Genomic DNA, 15,691 nt, shown 5'->3' with positions numbered 1-15,691 from the left:
TTTGTAGTGGTGTTCATAGACCTTTTTTTTTTTTCCCTTTTAAGGTCTTACCAGTGGCACAGCTTTGGTTAGACATGCTCCAGGTGTGCTTATCTTATCATGAGGGAACTTTAGGCATACTTTATCAATAGTTTTTGGTGTAACCCCCAGGAAAATAAGTAATTCTAAGGAAAATAAATATTTAAATGATGTTACCTCTGAATAACTTGTGATTTCTTCCAGACCCATCCATAAAATCACACTGCAAATTAAAAAAGAACCACAAGTAGATGTTGTTCTACTAAAAATTGTCACTTAAAGCTTTTAAAAGCATCTAGTAGAATAGCAGTTAATCACAAACCCCAAAATTCTGACTTTGTTTGAAAAAAAAAAGTATTCAGGAGGGAAAGATTATGTGTTCACGTGGAAATATAACCTTTAGATACCCTTACTTGTAAATTATTTTCATACAAGATGAACAAGTTCTTTGTGGTTATCAAGCAATACTTTTCAGATTCACTCTGTATGATTTTTATTATTAAAGTCTTTGCTTTCTCCTTACTGGAAACTTGCCAAGCAGCAGTGAGATGAGATGTCTTAGAGGCATTCAGTATTAATTCAAACGGTCAGCAGACTTGAAATAAGTACCAGTTTAGATGTTTAGGGAGTTTCATCCTCCCTAGAGTCTTAGCTATGAAAATCCTCATTAGATTTTCCTAGATAAAAATCTTACTTTAGGAAATGTATGAAAGAGGTGAAGGAGTGGGAATGTCATGGTGGTTGGGAAAATAGTTTACCCTAAATGATTATCATCTATGCTGGGCACCAGTCAACACTTCTAAGAGTTTTTATAGAATGGAGAAGGATTTAAGGAAAGTATCTATTAAATGGCTTAGCCTTTAAGAAAAATACATTATGAAGTAATAATGGACATGGGGTGTGATGGTGATATGACAATGATTTCTTGAATAAATTCCTATTCTCTACACCAGAAGTAAGAGTAGAACCAGGCTTTATTCTGGGCTCAGAGGGCAGCAGGGCAGATCTGACCGGCTATCGCCGAGACCTGTAGCCTGGGTATTAAACAGTGTGGAAGGGATCAGAGACAGGTGGGAGCCCAGAGCTGGATAGAGAATCAGAAGGCGGGGAAGATGGAAGGTTGCAGGTGTCCTAGGTCAGAGCCTGCTGTGGAGCCAGGGCACTCCAGGGATGGGCCTCCAGGAAAAGGATGGCTGATCAGTGTCTTGGCTGCAGGGTTGAAGGCAACAGCAGTCATGGTTGTGACCCACCCTGGGAATTAGACCTTGGCTTTTGGGATGCACAGGCCACTGGGGTTCACAGAGGTTAGATGGGCCAGTAGTCAGGGTAGGCAGCAGGTGTTGGAGGGGTTTGATATCAGCATGGCTATGGGTTAAGGTGCATGGATCAGGCAGTAACATGAAGACGGGTCCTGTGTATCAGAGAAGGTTCAGGCAGAAGCCTTTTCTGCTCTGAGTAGTGCTTTTGTGGATGATCTGACCTTACAGTTCTGGGACGATTGTGGGCACTGGGCAGCACCGAGGCTTAAACCAAAGCCCTAAAATCACGGTATTTCTGAATTCCAACATTTGGAACTTTATCACATAAAGCTTTATACCATTCAGAATAATGCCAAGGTCCAGATGAAGGCCACATTCACAGACCAGAGTCTGACAATTAATGCTAATATTCATTCAATGCTCACTGTCTCATGTACTGTTCTAAGTGCTTTACATGTATTGTTCCATTTAATCCTCTCAGCACACCATTTAGGGAGATAGAGATTGGCTCACAGAGATTCTGCTTGAGCAATAAGAAATAGGAAGGGCCAAGCTGGTGTGCTTAGGCATGGGGTTATAGAATTCTCCATACACCAGCAGTTCTGGGCACTGAAGCTTTTTTAGCCTTCCTCACTGTTCTGTGGCCCATGACCATTTGTTCTTATTGGCACATTTAACACATGACATTGGTCACGTGTATTTGTTATGGCTTATGTTCCTAAGATTCATCCAGGGCGTCTTCCCAGACCGCTACCACTCTGGCTGCTTCCCTTTTCTGACTTTCCATAGCTTTTATTTATTGTCTACACACATTCGTTCAACTTTGTCATGTTCCTTCCTCCTTTTTTTTATACTCGTTTTAAAATTGTTTAATATGTTTAAATTTTGCCTCCTCAACAAGTATCTTAAAGTTTGTATTACTTTTGTATCCTCTACAGAGCCTGCATCATTGTAAATAATTCAGTAAATTTGCGTAATATATTCTATACCTTTCTTTCTACCTTGACTTTATTTTTTTAAAATTTTATTTATTTTGTTAAATTAAATTAAGTTAAATTTAATTTTTTTGGCTGCACTGGGTCTCGCTGCGTGTGGGCTTTCTCTAGTTACAGCGAGCAGGGTCTACTCTTCGTTGCAGTGCGTGGGCTTCTCATTGCGGTGGCTTCTCTTGTTGGGCAGCATGGGCTCTAGGTGCGTGGGCTTCAGTAATTGCAGCATGCGGGCTCAGTAGTTGCGGCACGTGGGTCCCAGAGCGTGTGGGCTTCAGTAGTTGTGGCACATGTTCTCAGTAGTTGTGGCACATGGTCTCAGTAGTTGTGGCTTGGCTCTTAGAGTACAGGCTCAGTAGTTGTGGCACACGGGCTTAGTTGCTGTGCGGCATGTGGGATCTTCCTGGACCAGGGCTTGAACCTGTGTCCCCTGCATTGGCAGGCGGATTCTTAACCACTGTGCCACTAGGGAAGTCCCATCTACCTTGACTTTAATTAAATTTTAATCAACAGTTAAGAAACTGGTTATTTTTTATATATGTTACAATACATGAATTTTTTTTTTTTTTAATTTTCACAGGGCAAACTCAGAAAATGAATCTCTTCCAGGCAGTAACAAGTGCCTTAGATAACTCACTGGCCAAAGACCCTACTGCAGGTAAACTTCCTTTGTGCTTGACTGTGGTAGTTGTGTTAATCAGAACTGAAGATTTGCTAGAAATAGTTGTCTGGAGCTCAATGGGTAACATTATATCTACTTGAAATTTTTAAAAGACCTGAACAAATGCTTAAGGCTAAATAATCAAATTATGATATCAAACACATTTTTTAATCCTCTTATTATGAATTAGTTCGCATGTATATCTGGCATCATTAAGTTAACTTTCTCCCACAGTATGTGTGGTCCTTATATTACATTAATAGCTTCTGGGTTTTTTGAATATGTACTGCTGTTTCTCTAGCATGTAGAAAAAAATGGAAAATACCACTTCGTTCAGCTATCTATTTATAAAATGAAGGTTTGATTCTGTGTGTGCTTTCCTTTGGGATACGTTGTCATTCAACTTGTAAGATTTTTTGGGAAATAACTGTAATATTTATAATTAACTTTATAAGTAACTTTATCTTATTAAATTAAGTTATTGATATAAAGCCAGTTGTCCCACTGTGTATTTTCTACATTTGACTGACTTGACTTCATATGTATATTTAGTGTACCTTGGGTTTCCACTTGGGAATCTCTGGTTTTAAGGTCAAGTGAAAAACAGGTTCATTTTTAGGAGGAAGTGAGAGCTGGACTAGTAGTTGGTTAGACCTTCCTTTGTTTTGAACGAGAATGACTGATATAGCCCCGTAGAGAAGGGTGAGTTATTTTCTTGAGGTCCGCGAAGCCGATGAGGTGCCTTAATGGGACTAGAATTCAGCTTTGTGGACACCTGTTGTTTGGTTCTCTTTGCCTTACTACGAGGCGCCCCTCAGTTTTCACCTATACTCTTCTTTGCCTCGTTCCTTACATCCGTCATACTTGCCTCCTTTCTCTTTCACGCAATCTGCCACTTTCCTATTTGTCACTGTTCTCTCAGCTTGAAATGCTGTTTCTTTAGCTCTTCGATTGCTGACTCTCATTGTATGTCGTGTATTTAAAACAAAAACAACGACAACAACAAAAACAAAAACGCTGCTCAGGCACTCAGGAGCCTGGCGTGTGAGTCACAGGTCTGCCTCTTGCTTTCTGACTTGTTAAGTTACTTTACTACTTTTCTGGCCTCGTTTCCTTCATGGGTAAAGCAAGATGAGATTCCAGATCTGTGTTTCTTTCTCAACTGGGGATTTTAATCCCCCCTCCTCCCCTCACAGTTAATAATGTCTGGAGACAGACTTGAGGCTGTTACAGCTCTGTGTGGGGTCACTGTCATCCACTGGATAGAGACCCGGGGTGCTGCTCTGTGTCTGCAATGCACAGGACAGGCCACTATGACAAAAGAATTATCCAGTCCAAAGTGTCCCTGATGTCGAAATTGGGAAACCTTGATTTAGATCTGTGGTCCATTCCTGTTTTCTAATTGAAAATGTAAACATTTGAATTACTTATTTCTCATTGTTAGTATCATTTAGGGATTATTAAATACAATGTGTTTTTTAAACATTGTTTTTCAGTAATATTTGGTGAAGATGTTGCCTTTGGTGGAGTCTTTAGATGTACTGTTGGCTTGCGAGACAAGTATGGTAAGTTAGTATCTTTATATATGAACAGTATTCCTGTAGAACTTTTACTTAAAGATCTTGAAAATACAAAGTTTGCCTGTTGAAGTGTTTGCCGTATCCTTATTGTACAGATGGGTTCCTTTTGTTTCCACGGCCACCCACAGACTCCTTTGGCTTAGATTTCTCCAAGCGTGTTCTAACTGTAGCTTCCCTCTGATCTAGTTCATATTATACATATTATAGATTCCAAAATAGTCTTCATTAAATACACTGTTTGTCATGTCCTTCATGCTCTGGGAATCTTTGACCTCTTATTGCCGTCTACCTTAGCCGATTTCTTTTGTTTTTTTAAAATTAACTAATTAATTAAATTTAGTTGGCTGCATCAGGTCTTAGTTGCGGCACATGGGATCTTTCATTGCAGCACGCGGGGTTCTCTCTAGTTGTGACGTGGGCTCAGTAGTTGCGGCCCATGGGCTTAGTTGCCCCGCGGCATGTGGAATCTTAGTTACCCGATTGGGGATCAAACCCACGTACCCTGCATTGGAAGGCAGATTCTTAGCCACTGGACCACCAGGAAAGCCCCAACCCCAAGAACATGGATTACTCTTTTTTGCTGTTTTTTGTTTTGGCCACGCTGTGGGGCATGGAGGACCTTAGTTCCTCGACCAGGGATTGAACCCATGCCCTCTGCAGTGGGAGCACAGAGTCTTAACCACTGGACCGCCAGGGAAGTCCCCTACCTTAGCCCATTTCAGTCCCATTGCGTCTAGTTCAAGGTTCTGCCCTATTGGTCTCTGTTAATAGATTTCATCTTCTATTATCTGCAATAGGATTCTCCAGAGAAATTGAACCATTAGGATATATCTATGTGTGTATAGATATGTGTGTATATGTATTATATATCTGTATCTATATTTATACTTATATCTATATTTATACCTATACTTATATCTATATTGAGAGAGAGAAAGTGAGAGAGAAAATGAGAAAGAGAGATTTATATTTTAAGGAACTGGCTTACACCATTGTGGAGCTTGCAAATCTGAAATCTGTAGGGCAAGCCAGCAGACTGGAAAACCAGGCAGGCTTTAGGACAAATGTTTTCTCATTTGGGAAACCTTAGTCTTTTCTTCTAAGGCCTTCAGGTGATTGGATGAAGCCCATGCACATTAAGAAGGATGAGCTGCTTTACTTAAAGTCTACTGATGTGAATGTTAATCACATCTAAAAATACCATCACAGCGATATCTTAGACTGGGATCTGACAGCCAGGCACCATCACCTTGCCAAGTGGACACCTGTCATTAACCATCACATTATCCTTCCACATGTTTCATCCCCACCAATCTGTGCCTTTTGCCTGGCATGTGATCCATTTCCGCCTATTGCTTTCACTCATTTCATTTGCCTCAGGCTTAAAACCATGACTTTGAGGTGCTTTGAGGTGACTTTGAGGTGCTTTGACCTTTCTTTTTTTTCCTCAGCTTTATCTAATGTGGAAATCAAAGCAGTTAAGTTTGGGGTGGAGTTGACATCTGCCTACTGTCTTACCTTTGCCGCTACCCTGTAAATCTCCCGTGTGCAGTAAGGAGTGAGGGGCCTTAAGATTTTTTTTTTTTTCTAATTGTTGTTCCTTCTTGTTGCACTCTTCTCTGAGGTTATACTTGCATGCAGGAAACCATAGTTGAATCCGGGAAATCAAGTGTCCCATCCCACTTAGCAGGAACTCTCAGGTTGTTCTTTTCTCTTCCTTTACAGCAGTTTCATTTTTCTGGGTCCTGTCCCTCTGCTTTCTCCTAGCTGTCTATTTTAACAGCTCTTTAGAGTTTGAGATACTTGGACCAGTCTCAGCTATCTCAAACTATCTCAGTTCTCTCCAGCTAATTCTGACTCCTAGAGATTTTAGATCGTAAAAAAGAAATTAAAAACCTTGGGCTTCCCTGGTGGCGCAGTGGCTGAGAGTCCACCTGCCGATGCAGGGGACGCGGGTTCGTTCCCCGGTCCAGGAAGATCCCACATGCCGCGGAGCGGCTGGGCCCGTGAGCCATGGCCGCTGAGCCTGCGCTCCGCAACGGGAGAGGCCACAACAGTGAGAGTCCCGCGCACCGCAAGAAAGAAACAAAACAAAACAAAACAAAACAAAACAAAAAAACCTTTATACATTCGATTTCAAAATGCATATGCATCGTAGAAAATTTGGAAGATGTAGAAAGGCGTAAAGAAGAAAATAAAAGTTGCTCAAACTACCAGAAGTAACCTAGAGAAAACCACTGTATGTATCTTGGTGTTGTATACACTTCTAGACATATTTGAATGTATTTACATATATTAACTAATATTTAAAACATAGAACTATGCTTTTTTTTTCTTAGGATTTTCATCTCTGTTTACATTGCCCATCTGTTCTTGCATGCTGTCTACTCTATCCATTAGAGACCTTAGCATATTAATCATTTAAATTCCCAGTCTGATAATTCCAGCTTCCCTGCCACGTCTGGTAATGATGCTTGCGCTATCTCTTCAAATGTGTCTTTTGCCTTTTGATGTGCCTTGTAATTTTTTTCTTGATAGCCAGACGTGATGCACTGGGTAACTGCTGTAAATAGGCCTTCAGGGATGTGGTGGTGAGGTGTGGGGAGAGGGCAAGTGTTCTATAATCCTAGGATGAGGTTTGTCTTTAGTGAGCCTGTGCCCCTGGACTGTGAACTTCACAAACATTTCTCAGTTTTTTCTCCCTGCCTCAGGTAGGACAGGGTGGCTAGAGTGAGCTGGAGTTGGGTGTTTCCCTTCCCCCAGGTCAGTTAGGTTCTGATGATACCCAGTAGGTTGGGCTCTGGTTAACTAGTTTTATATGACTATTACTTAAGGAGGGAGTGCTCTGGCATATTTCAGAATGGTTGCTTGTTCACTTCCGTTGCTGGAAGCACGAGGGGATTTTCTCCGACATTTACTGTGGAAACCTGATTGAGCTCCTGGAGGTAAGCCTCACAGAATTGTGGGGAGCCCCTGTGACTTGGTCCCTGGAGGTTTTAACTCTCAGGCTTGTCCACACAGAACCTCCAGCAATTCATCAGTTACAGCCCAGGTTTCCTGCCCCAGCTCTGGAAAGTTGAGATTCCCTGTATTCACCCATCCGTCTCTCCAGTCTTGGGGGCAGTGGTTTGCCCTATGTCCTCACTTCTAAGGATCCAAGAAGAGTTGTCGATTTTAGTCTGTTGAGCTTTTTACTTGTTAGGATGGAGTGGCGACTGCCAAGCTCCTTACATGTGGGACTGGAAACCAAAAGTTGGATTACACTTTTTAAAAAATAATTAATTAATTGTGTCTGCATTGGGTCTTCATTGCCGCGCACAGGCTTTCTCTACTTGCAGCGAGCGGGGGCTACTCTTCGTTGCACGGGCTTCTCATTGCGGTGGCTTCTCTTGTTGTGGAATATGGGCTCTAGGTGCACAGGCCTCCATAGTTGTGGCATGCGGGCTCAGTAGTTGTGGCTAGCTGGCTCTAGAGCACAAGCTCAGTAGTTGTGGCACATGGGCTTAGTTGCTGCACAGCACGTGGGATCTTCCTGGAGCAGGGCTTGAACCCATGTCCCCTGCATTGGCAGGTGCAGTCTTAACCACTGAGCCACCAGGGAAGTCCCAGATTACACTTTTGTAACTATTCTTATCTGTATCTACGCTGAGCAGTTTCTAGCCCTCACTGTTTTGCCCTGCCTGAGCCAGCATGGTGGCATGCCACGTGCTTTACAAAGCTGGCAGGTCTTCTGTTGGCTTCTGCCCAGGTTCTCATCCACGACATTTCATTCCTGTCACCTGTGCTCACACACTAGCGACTTCCGAGTTTCTATCTCTGGTCTGGACCTCTGCCCTGAGCTTCATCTCTGTGGATTCAGTCCCCCACCCCTCCACAGTCTTCTCCTCGGTGTTCGAGTCCTTTCAGGCTCAGCGTTTCCAAACTTTTCAAACTCAGCTGAATTTATTATATCCTCCAGCAAATCCATGCCTCCTACTACATTTCCTATCTTGGTGAGTATACCACCATTCACTTCTCTCTTTCTCATTCTCCATGTCCAGTCAGGTCCTACAATTTTATCTTCAGAGTTTGTCTTTTTTTCTTTTTCAATTTAGAATGTTACTTTTACATTTTTTAAAAAAATGAATGTATTTATTTATTATTTGGCTGTGTTGGGTCTTCATTGCTATGTGCGGGCTTTCTCTAGTTGCGGCGAGCAGGGGCTACTCTTTGTTGCAGTGCGTGGGCTTCTCATTGTGGTGGTTTCTCATTGTTGCAGAGCACGGGCTCTAGAGTGCAGGCTCAGTAGTTGTGGCGCACGGGCTTAGTTGCTCTGAGGCATGTGGGGTCTTCCCGGACCAGGGCTTGAACCCGTGTCTCCTGCATTGGCAGGTGGATTCTTAACCACTGCACTACCAGCAAAGTTCCTAGAATGTTACTTTTAAAAATTTATTTTTTACTTTATTATTTTTTTATTGAAGTATAGTTGACCTACAATGTTGTGTTAGTTTCAGGTGTACAGCAAACTGATTCAGTTACACATATATATATGTGTAAAAAATATATATATTCTTTTCAGATTCTTTTTCAGATTCTTTTCCCTTACAAGTTATTACAAAATATTGAGTATAGCTCCCTGTGTAGAGTTTGTCTTTAATATGGCCTCTCCTTTCCGTTCTCACTGCCCTGGAGTTTCCTTTCAGATCCCTAATCATCCCTGCTCGGACAGTTTCACTGCTTTTCTTAGTAATCGCCCTCCCTTCAGTCACTGCCTGTTGCCAGTGTGATCATGCTGAAATGCACATTTCTTGGCAGAATATGCAAAGGACTTTGAGATCTGCTCCCTCCCTACATACCTGGCCTCATTCACTTTATTCATTAATATTGAATTAGGGGACGTTTTCCCTAAGCCCTTGTGTTTTTCATCTCTCTTCCTTTGCACATGCTATTTGGATCTCTCTTCCCCATCTGATTCCCTGGGAAACTCCTATTTTACCTTCAGTCACTACTTTATCACTGTCCAGATTTTACATCTTTTACATATTGCAAATTATGTTGTAATTGTCTTCCCACGAGATCTCTGTACCAGACAACTTCTCAAAGGAAATAGACATTTAAATCGTGGGTTCATCCCTAGCTCCTAATAGAGCATCATGCAGTACTTATTGAGTGAATGTTGTTGAGTGTATTTACCCCTCACTCTGTCACCAGCACAGTGGCTGCTGCCTCTGAAAGGGGGTTTCCTTATCTCCCTTTAGTGATTTTTAGTTGGTCTGATTTTCTTTAAAAAGAGCTTAAAACAGGGAGAAACTAGCTCTCACTAGAAAAAGTCCACTGCTCATAGAAGGTGCTGGAAGATTTATGTCTGCATGACAAAGGGTTGGGCTAATTAACAGCTGATTAATTCTTAGCTTTATTGTCAGCAGCTGTTGAGAATTTTTACACTAGCTTTAGGACTATGAATTCAAATTTTGAATAATTCCAGGATGATCAGTACGAACAATGAAATCACCACCACTTTCTCTAAGAGGAAATGAGCTTCCGTTTTCAGGAGTGAAGAATCAAGGAAATGCTGAAGAGAAATCTATCCAAACAGAACTTTTTGTATATTTAAGAAATAACACATCTTTTAAAAATAATGCTCTGCTCTTTCGAGTATAGGCTGGGAATTTTAAGCTATGCACAAGCATGCTTGGCTTGGTAGTCTCTTTTTGAAGTTAAAAAAATTTGTATTTACTTAACTTAAAAAAGTTGAAGTATAGCTGATTTACAATATTGTGTTAGTTTCAGGTGTACAGCAGAGTGGTTCCGTTGTACATATTTATATGTACAAATCTATTTTTTTGATTCTTTTTCATTATAGTTTATTAAAAGATATTCAGTATAGTTCCCTGTGCTATACAGTAAATCCTTGTTGTTTAAAGACTTTGTATTGAAAAGAATGAAAAAGATTATGCTGATATAGTTGAATACATTGCACTGAATGACATAGCAAGCAAACCTCTTGTGAGCGATTGATTCACTTTCTGGGGAGAGCTGGATGTTGAGAAGCGCTCAGCCAGTAGGTGGCAGCCTACACTTTGAAATGAGACTGTCTCGGTTGGCCTTGTATCAGTACTCTGGAACTGCAGAGAGAAGGGTTTTAAATTCCACCAGAAGGGAGAATTTGAAGGATTGCAGGTTACTGACATAATATTGTGACGCTGAATACTACTTAATATTAAAAAGAAGGAACTGACTCGTTAGGGACAATTCTATTAAAAAAAAAGTAGGGGAGGTAGACCCCTTTTGTACCCCAGGTAATACAGATGAGCTGAGTTTAGCGTCACCGAACTGCGTTTCTCCTTCCTTGTCCTTTGACAGAACAAAGTAAAGAGAGTGCTGGGAAATTGAAAGTAGAAGAGCGTAACCGCATAAACACATGGCATTTTTAACCTTTTTAGGGGAGGGGATCCCTTGGTCAGGAGCAATGGTGGGGACTGGAGGTAGTTCTAGGGGAGCAGGGGATGGGGGAGGGCCATTAACGGCAGTTGATTTTGAGGGTAGGGTGTGATTTTATGTTGAATTCCACACATCCTTTCATTTATGTAAGTCACTGAGACGGAGTCTGCACGTCATGTACAAAATCTGCCCTCATTATTGTCATTCTCTGTATGAGGCAGTGTTTGTGTACGTTTTATTCACGTAAGACTTTGGTGTGTCAGGTTCAGGGCACGTTTTTATTTAACACTACCCTGTACTGCAGGGAATGTGGCTGGGCTGTGGTCCCCAAGGCGGTATTTTGTTCCACTTATTGGAGGAAACTCAGGTGAGAAAAGGAACAGCAGAGGCTTTGCTGAATTAATCTACAGGCCTAAACGTCTGCCTTTTCATGGGATTTGATGTTTTTCCATTACTCTCTTCATTCCTGTCCACAACGACTGTGACCTGTCGTAGCAGCTTGGGAAAACGAATATAACCACTTACTTGTTTTCTTATGTAAACATCAGAGAAATTGTAAAACCAGATACTTTAAGACTCTGAATTCAGGAAGGAAAACTAGGACAAGCATGTGGAGAAGGCGAGTTTTTGTCTGTAATGTGCCAATATTTGGGAGTTGACTTTGGGCCCCAGTATCCTTATCAGTAAAGTGAAAGTACACGTTTAGGTATTCTTTATGCTTTTATCTTTTTAAAAAAGAGGAGCACATTTGCTTTATGCTTTAATTTCCTTTACATTTAGAGGTTTTATGAATATAACATTTGTTATGTCATCTTAGAACCATGGGCTACATTAGGCACTTAATTTTCTCTCTCTTTTGTTTTTCAATTTTATTGGAGTATAGTTGATTTACAGTGTTGTGTTAGTTTCAGGTGTACGGTGATTCAGTTATACATATACATATATTCATTGTTTTTCAGATTCTTTTCCCATATAGGTTATTACAGAATATTGAGTAGAGTTCCCTGTGCTATACAGTAGGTCCTTATTGGCTATCTATTTTAATATATAGTAGAGTGTTTCTTAATTTTCTCTTAAGAAATCCCTTTTCCAGTATGATAAGTTTTAAATGTGGAGGCTGAAGGCAAAATCTTTTGACAAGTCTTATACTTTCACCAGAATTAGGAAATGAACATCTTCAACAGAAAAAGTGACCTTGCATTATATGTTCCTCCAACAAAGAAAGGGTTACTTGAGTAATAAACATACTCTTGTATTTTCTGTCAGGTTCCACTGAATAATGGTAACGTGTGAGATGGGGTTTGGCCTCTGGGCAGTTGAAACTAATTTTAGTGAAAAAAAAACCACCACAACAAATAAACTTGGTAAACTAATGATAGTTCTTCAGGAATAGGTTTATTTCCCCTATGGAAGTATATACATTTATGACTTCAGGGCAAATTGAATACCAGATATAGATTGTAAGATACCTAACTCTTCCATGAATTTGGAGTAAAAACAGGAATTCATAAAATGGTGTAAACTTTTTTTCTAATATGCTTAAAAAGTATTTTAAAAGGCTTGAGAGTAGCTGTGTTTTTCTTTCTTCTTAAAAGTCAGTCACTTTAAATTACTCCTGTTATTATAAGTCCCCTTTGTTTACTGAAAGTACACATGTGGGAAAACTAGTTAAAGAACATGTTAAAATGCCTTTCTTTCCATCCAGTTGAAGGAGTTACCCTCAAAAATGGGATGGAGATATTATTGGCATATACTTTATATTAGTTTCCCTTATATGTTGCTTTAATGTCCTTTTGTGAATTTTCACTGCAAAAAAAAAAACCAGTTTTAGAATCTGCTAAAATTAGAATTGGTACAGACAGTCACTGTATTTCAATTTCTTTAAAAATCAAACTGAGTATCCTCACAGTAGGCATGTTGACGAGTGGCTTAAAAATTACATTTAAGAGAGTAAGGTATTTATTTTGTAGGGTATCAGGGCTGGAGAGAAATTGAGTATATATCTAGTCCAGCAATTCTCAACTAGGGGTGGTTTTGCTCTTCTGGGGGCATTTGGCCACGTCTAGAGCCGTTTCTGGTTGTCACAACGGGGGGTTGCCACTGGTACGCAGTGGGTAGAGGTCAGAGATGCTGATAACTATCCTTTGGTACAGAGGGCAACCCTCCAAACAAAGAATGATCTGACCCCAAATGTCAATAGCTCTGAGGTTGAGAAGCCTTGATCTACTTCTTCTCCACATAATGTAGAAACTGAAGTTCTGAGAGGTTAGATGTTATCAAGTTGCCCAGCGGCAAGTAGGTGAGCCAGACCCAGAAGCCAATTCTAAGCTTTTGGTACTACATTGTTTTTCCTTCTTATTTTATAAATGAGTAACTCATTGATATAAAAACATGAGAAATATAAGGAATGTATAAGGAATTTTAATAAACAAAGCTCAGGGGTCTTGATTATTCATGAGGTAAAAGCAGCTAGTCATCGATAACCCATATTAAAAAGTTTTTAATGATTCCTTTTGTGACTCTTGTGAACAAGGTTTTTGATTAGTGCATTAAGTTGTTCTGAGGTGGCAGCTGGTGCTTTGACTTTTTTTTTTTCCTTAGTTGATTAAATAATAAATGTTAGAGCTGCCAACAGGTGTTCTCTTTGACATTTTAAGCATCAGAGTGTAATGACCTTAAGCCAGTTTTTCTCAACCTTATTTGGCAATGGCAGGCATTTAAAATGATCAGATGTGAGCACCAGCAGGGGCTTAGGAGATGGGCTTGGGCTAAAGTAGACCAGGAGAAATAGGAATATAGACCATTCTTGTCAGAAAGTATAAAATTGATTCATGTATCTTTTTAAACATCATAATTAAGAATTTGAAAAATGAAACTATATCAAGAGCAACATAGATTAAGAGAGAGTAAAAGGTCTCTTATTTTATATTTTCACTGTCAAGTATGATATATCTCATCTGTCCATTTGATATTAGGGATGTTATCTCTATGTTAGCATCCAAAATCTGGTGCTGGGGCATAAAAAAATCCTCTTCTAGACCGGTACTTTTTTTAAAAAAAAATTTATTATTTATATTATTTATATTTATATATTTATATATTATTTATATTATTTAATTTATTTATTTTTGGCTGTGTTGGGTCTTCGCTGCTGTGTGCGGGCTTTCTCTAGTTGTGGCAAGCAGGGGCTACTCTTTGTCGCGGTGCACGGGCTTCTCATTGCGGTGGCTTCTCTTGTTGCGGAGCATGGGCTCTAGGCACATGGGCTTCAGTAGTTGTGGCACGTGGGCTCAGTAGTTGTGGCTCGCGGGCTCTAGAGCGCAGGCTCAGTAGTTGTGGCGCACGGGCTTAGTTGCTCCACGGCATGTGGGATCTTCCCGGACCAGGGCTCGAACCCGTGTCCCCTGCATCAGCAGGCGGACTCTCAACCACTGCGCCTCCGGGGAAGCCCTAGACCGGTACTTTTAACAGAGGGAAAAACACAAACTTTTTTCTTCAGCATTCAGTATTTCCTGGATTTGGAGGCACTGGACATTTTTAATTGTTTTAGTTGGGACAGCTCACTTTCTAATATTTACACATTGAAGCAAGCGATTTTTTTTTTAACTTTACTTTTCATGGGTTCAGAATTGTTGCTCATTTGATTCAAGTCTGACTTTTGAATTATAAGCCTTTTCTTTTTAGATCCCAGAAATGATCAGGGGCAGAAGGGAGCCAGTATAACCATTTTCACGTGGGCAGTTCAGATTGCTCAATATCTGGGAATCCCTGGATTCTCCCACTCTCTTTTGTTCATCTTAAGGAAACAGATCACAAACGCATTAAATCACAACTGAGAAAGAACTGCCCTTTCTTCTAAAAGTAGTGTGGCTGGTGGCACGGCAGCTATATGGCAGCTTAACTTTTACAGGCTTGGGTATCGAGCTGTTGTTGCTGCTTACCTGTCTCAGGAGGTTTGAGGCCAAATGTGTAGGTTATTACATAGCTAGGCAGCCTGTGCTTCGATTCTAACTTGGACTTCCACTGGTTAGCGCCTTGCATGCAGTTATAAAGTCACAGAGTATTAGATTCACGAGGAGCAATGATTTTCTAGTCAAGCTGGGAGTAGCCAGTAGAAACAGCCCCGCGTGGAGGACAGCATTCATTGCCATTTGCGAGATCCTTGTGGAGCGAGGCCTCCTATGTCAAGCCATAGAGGTGGGAGCCCAGTGCTTTGTTTTCTGTTCCTGTTGAGTGGAGGGTTCTCAGTTGCTTAGATTGGCAGAGGGGATGGGGGATCAGTTAGGTAAATGTTGGTGAGTGTCACGTGCTAAGGAATCACTTGGGAAACCTGTTGCACAAAAAGGTTTTGGTTTCCCACTGAGCAGCTACATCCAAAGGCAGCTTCAGCAATGAAATGCCTGACCTTCTCTAGGGGCATCCTGTCAGCCCTCTCCCCCTGAGGGCCTCTGGCCACCAGCCAGAAGTGGTGGCATGGGGCCAGCCTTAAAATTAGCCAATAGATTCTTTTTCTGTAGCTTTGGCTTCTGGACACTTAAGCAGAGTTGGTAATAAGAGATTTCTCCTTATCTCTGTTTCTGGGCAGGCTGTTCCTTTTAATCCTCGTCTTTTTCTCTTCTGGTTGCTGCCAGCTTGGAGTCCAGCAGAAACAAAGAAACTTGTTTCTAAGCCAAAAGGGAACACACGCGAACACAATATTACATTCTTAATTAATCGAGAATCTGTAGACTCTGAACTTGAGCATTTTGTTCTTTAAAAAGGGAA

The 15,691-nt window shown here is 40.9% G+C and overlaps 1 protein-coding gene across 1 annotated transcript in view; it reads left to right on the top strand.

Annotated features, from left to right (window-relative positions):
* BCKDHB (branched chain keto acid dehydrogenase E1 subunit beta) overlaps positions 1 to 15,691 on the top strand; it is a 236,875-nt gene that overhangs the window by 10,349 nt on the left and 210,835 nt on the right. Inside the window, exons 2-3 of the mRNA XM_065888499.1 lie at positions 2,847 to 2,924; positions 4,424 to 4,492. Coding sequence (XP_065744571.1) covers positions 2,847 to 2,924; positions 4,424 to 4,492 — 147 coding nt within the window. The remainder of the gene's footprint in view (positions 1 to 2,846; positions 2,925 to 4,423; positions 4,493 to 15,691) is intronic.

This window comes from Phocoena phocoena, chromosome 12 (assembly GCF_963924675.1).
Source record: "Phocoena phocoena chromosome 12, mPhoPho1.1, whole genome shotgun sequence".
Classification (NCBI taxonomy): domain Eukaryota; kingdom Metazoa; phylum Chordata; class Mammalia; order Artiodactyla; family Phocoenidae; genus Phocoena; species Phocoena phocoena.
The sequence above is the reverse complement of the archived record's forward strand: the minus strand, read 5'-3'. Positions and strand labels throughout refer to the sequence as shown.